The 3049-nt window shown below is 36.4% G+C and overlaps 1 protein-coding gene across 1 annotated transcript; it reads left to right on the top strand.

Moving 5' to 3' along the window:
- The first annotated feature begins 478 nt into the window (after nt 1-478).
- sem1 (SEM1 26S proteasome subunit) lies at nt 479-1854 on the top strand. Its single transcript, XM_026231594.1, has 3 exons — nt 479-635; nt 994-1087; nt 1603-1854. Exons 1-3 carry the CDS (start codon nt 560-562, stop codon nt 1643-1645), a joined length of 213 nt encoding a protein of 70 aa, XP_026087379.1. The 5' UTR covers nt 479-559; the 3' UTR covers nt 1646-1854.
- The last annotated feature ends 1195 nt before the right edge of the window (nt 1855-3049 follow it).

The raw sequence follows: 3049 nt of genomic DNA, 5'->3' as shown, positions 1-3049 counted from the left end.
CTACTCATTTTCATGCAGAATGTCTATATATATATATATATATATATATATATATATATATATATATATATATATATATATATATATATATATATATATATATATTATTACATTATTATTATTTAGAGTTATATAATATGGCCTATACAGCCATATTCACATTTCCTAGCGCACACACACACAAACACACACACACACATACACACACACAAACACACACACACACACACACACACACACACACACACACACACACACACACACACACACACACACACAATTATAAATAAGCCCAATAAATAATGTAAAATAATAAATAAATTTATTATACTAAATTTATGTAGAATAATTTCGAGAATTAGCAATATAGTCTATTCAGCCACATTCATTATGCAGAGCCTTCATGAATAAACACTTCAAACATCTAGGCTAGTGCACATAATAAAGGCAAATGAAGCCTGATGCATGTCAAAGAGCCACGTGTAGGCCCAGTCACAGTTTCGCTCATGCGCAGTGCCCACATCATTTGAACCGCTGGATCAGTAGCGACTAGAGAGACATGTCAGAGAAGAAACAAACAGTGGATTTGGGACTGTTGGAGGAGGATGATGAATTTGAAGAATTCCCAGCAGAGGGTGAGTGAACAGAAAATGTTTGTTGATTAGGTTAGAAATGCGCTCTTTGGTCAGTTCACGGGTAAATAAACACAAACAACACGACAGTGACTCAGCTAGCATTGCTAAGCTAACCGACAGAGCATTCCAGACTTTATTCAATAAATGGAGGGTTGTCGCGATTGAAAAGAAAAGACGTGAATGAAATAACGAATGTAATATGCATTAATTCTTATTAAGTATTTTAGCGCTCCTTGGTCCACGGACGTAAATAAACTACAATATTACTATTAAGCATTATTAGCAGCTAGCATTTTTAGCACCTCAGAAAGCCCATAGTTGGATCATCAGCTTCATTGAACTATTGTGTCATTCCCAGACTGGACAGGCCTGGATGAAGATGAGGACGCTCATGTTTGGGAAGATAACTGGGATGATGACAACGTAGAGGATGACTTTTCTAATCAGCTGAGGTAGGCTTCACATTTTTGTGTAATTATACATTTGAAGTAGAGAAGACCTTGTGGCACTTTTTAATTGTAGATGGTTAAATACTAAATATGGAGTGTACTAGCCTAATCTAAATTCACCAAAATGAATGCTGTTAGACATACATATTACTTTGCGTTGTCCTAGCGCCTTAGTCAGAATCTACCCGAGTCCATGTGAAACCCACATTTTTTTTTTCAAAAAGAATTTTGTGTGGTTAAACTCGTTTAGAAGAAATCTGTCCCTAAGGGATCTCATAGTCCAATGGCTAACCAACACTCATGGTGGCCTCAAACCACATTTATGAACTTTTCGGTGTGTGAGAACATGACTGCAGTAAATACAGCCATTTAGTATACTTGTCTGTGTGTGTGTGTATAATATATATATATATATATATATATATATATATATATATAATAACTATAGACATTAAGAAACTAAAACAAAAATTTTGATTGAAAAATTCTAATTGAATTTTTTCCCCCCCTTCTTTTAGAGCGGAGCTAGAAAAACACGGATACAAGATGGAAACCTCCTAACATTGGACTACTTGTGCTGAAAATTGATTTTTCCACATTTGAATATTGTCAGTTTTTCTGTCAATAAAAAAAATGTGACTTCTCTTATTACTTCTGTAAGAAGCCCACTGTTGTAATAGGGTCAGTTGAAATTGATACCAATGTTTTTTCCCCTGCCCTTATATACATCTTATGTTAATAATTGTAATAATAAAGAATTGTTTTCCCAATTCTGATTTTTTTTTCTTTTATTATTATTATTTATATTCATATATTTAGAGGCAGAGTATTGAATTGCATACATGAATTTGTAATTGTCTTTCTAATCATAATGTAAACAGCATGGTTAAGTCTGGTAAATATTGTTAGTCAGTGAGCAGATTTTCACGTAACCTTCAGTGATGCAGCTGCATGCATCCATGGAGAAACTGCTTGGCCTGTGCCCTGATGCTTTCCCCCCGAGAGTCTCTGCTGTGAGATTATCCAGTGAAGTGTTTGTCAGAGGCACGGAGGTGGTCGCAGCGTGAAGCCCCAGCCAGTCCTGCCTGGGCCTGCCCACTCCCAACCAGGCCCTGCTCTTTTGCTCTTCACAGCGAGGGCTCCCACACGGAACCAGAAGCCAATTTGCCCAGCCGCACTCCCCCCTAGCAAAATGATTTCTCTGGATTTGTGGCTGTGAGTCCCAAGGACATAATGAGCTAAAATCAATGCCAGTAAGGCATTTTCTACTGCAGAGGCATCATTTGCTCATGTTTTAAAGCCTCATGTTGCATATTTTCTCTTAACAAAATTCAAAATATATTAAAAAAATGTCTGAAATTATAATTTGTTCTAGAACTTCATTTCTTTGTGACAGAAATGTGCATGTTTGGCTGTGATGTGGTTTGTTATTGCTATAAGTGTTCATGTATGAAGGCTGCATCTTACTTGCTCAGTGTGTTGTTTAATAGATTTTCTGTTGTTGATTCTGACATTAATGACCCAATGTCAAATTTATGATTACATCCCTTTTTTTTTTTCTTGACATCAGGGACACCCACATTTTACAGGCTTGCACAATTATAACATGTAAATCCAGCCATGCCCTACAAAATAAGTGCTCTGTGCTGGATCATTATTTTAATTGTTGGAGAGTCATTGAGGTGTGAAAATCACTAAGTGAGAGCAACAGTGGAGATTCCAAGGCCATTTTGTTTGTGCCTGAAGGCAGAAGATTGGCCTCTTGTGTTTAGTAAGGTGGGTCTTTGTGGCTTTTTCTAAAGTGGGTTTCACTGTTCATGAGAATGATTAAGCACACAATCTTTAAGCCTGTGTAGTATTTTCCACTATATTATTTCTTTTGTCCTGTGTGCTATTGCTTGTGAATTTGGATCCTTTTAAATTCTGTCAACGGGTCATTTGTCCTGACCTGAAATCAATGATGAC

This window comes from Carassius auratus, chromosome 44 (genome assembly GCF_003368295.1).
Source record: "Carassius auratus strain Wakin chromosome 44, ASM336829v1, whole genome shotgun sequence".
In the NCBI taxonomy this organism is placed as follows: Eukaryota; Metazoa; Chordata; class Actinopteri; order Cypriniformes; family Cyprinidae; genus Carassius; species Carassius auratus.
The sequence above is the reverse complement of the archived record's forward strand: the minus strand, read 5'-3'. Positions and strand labels throughout refer to the sequence as shown.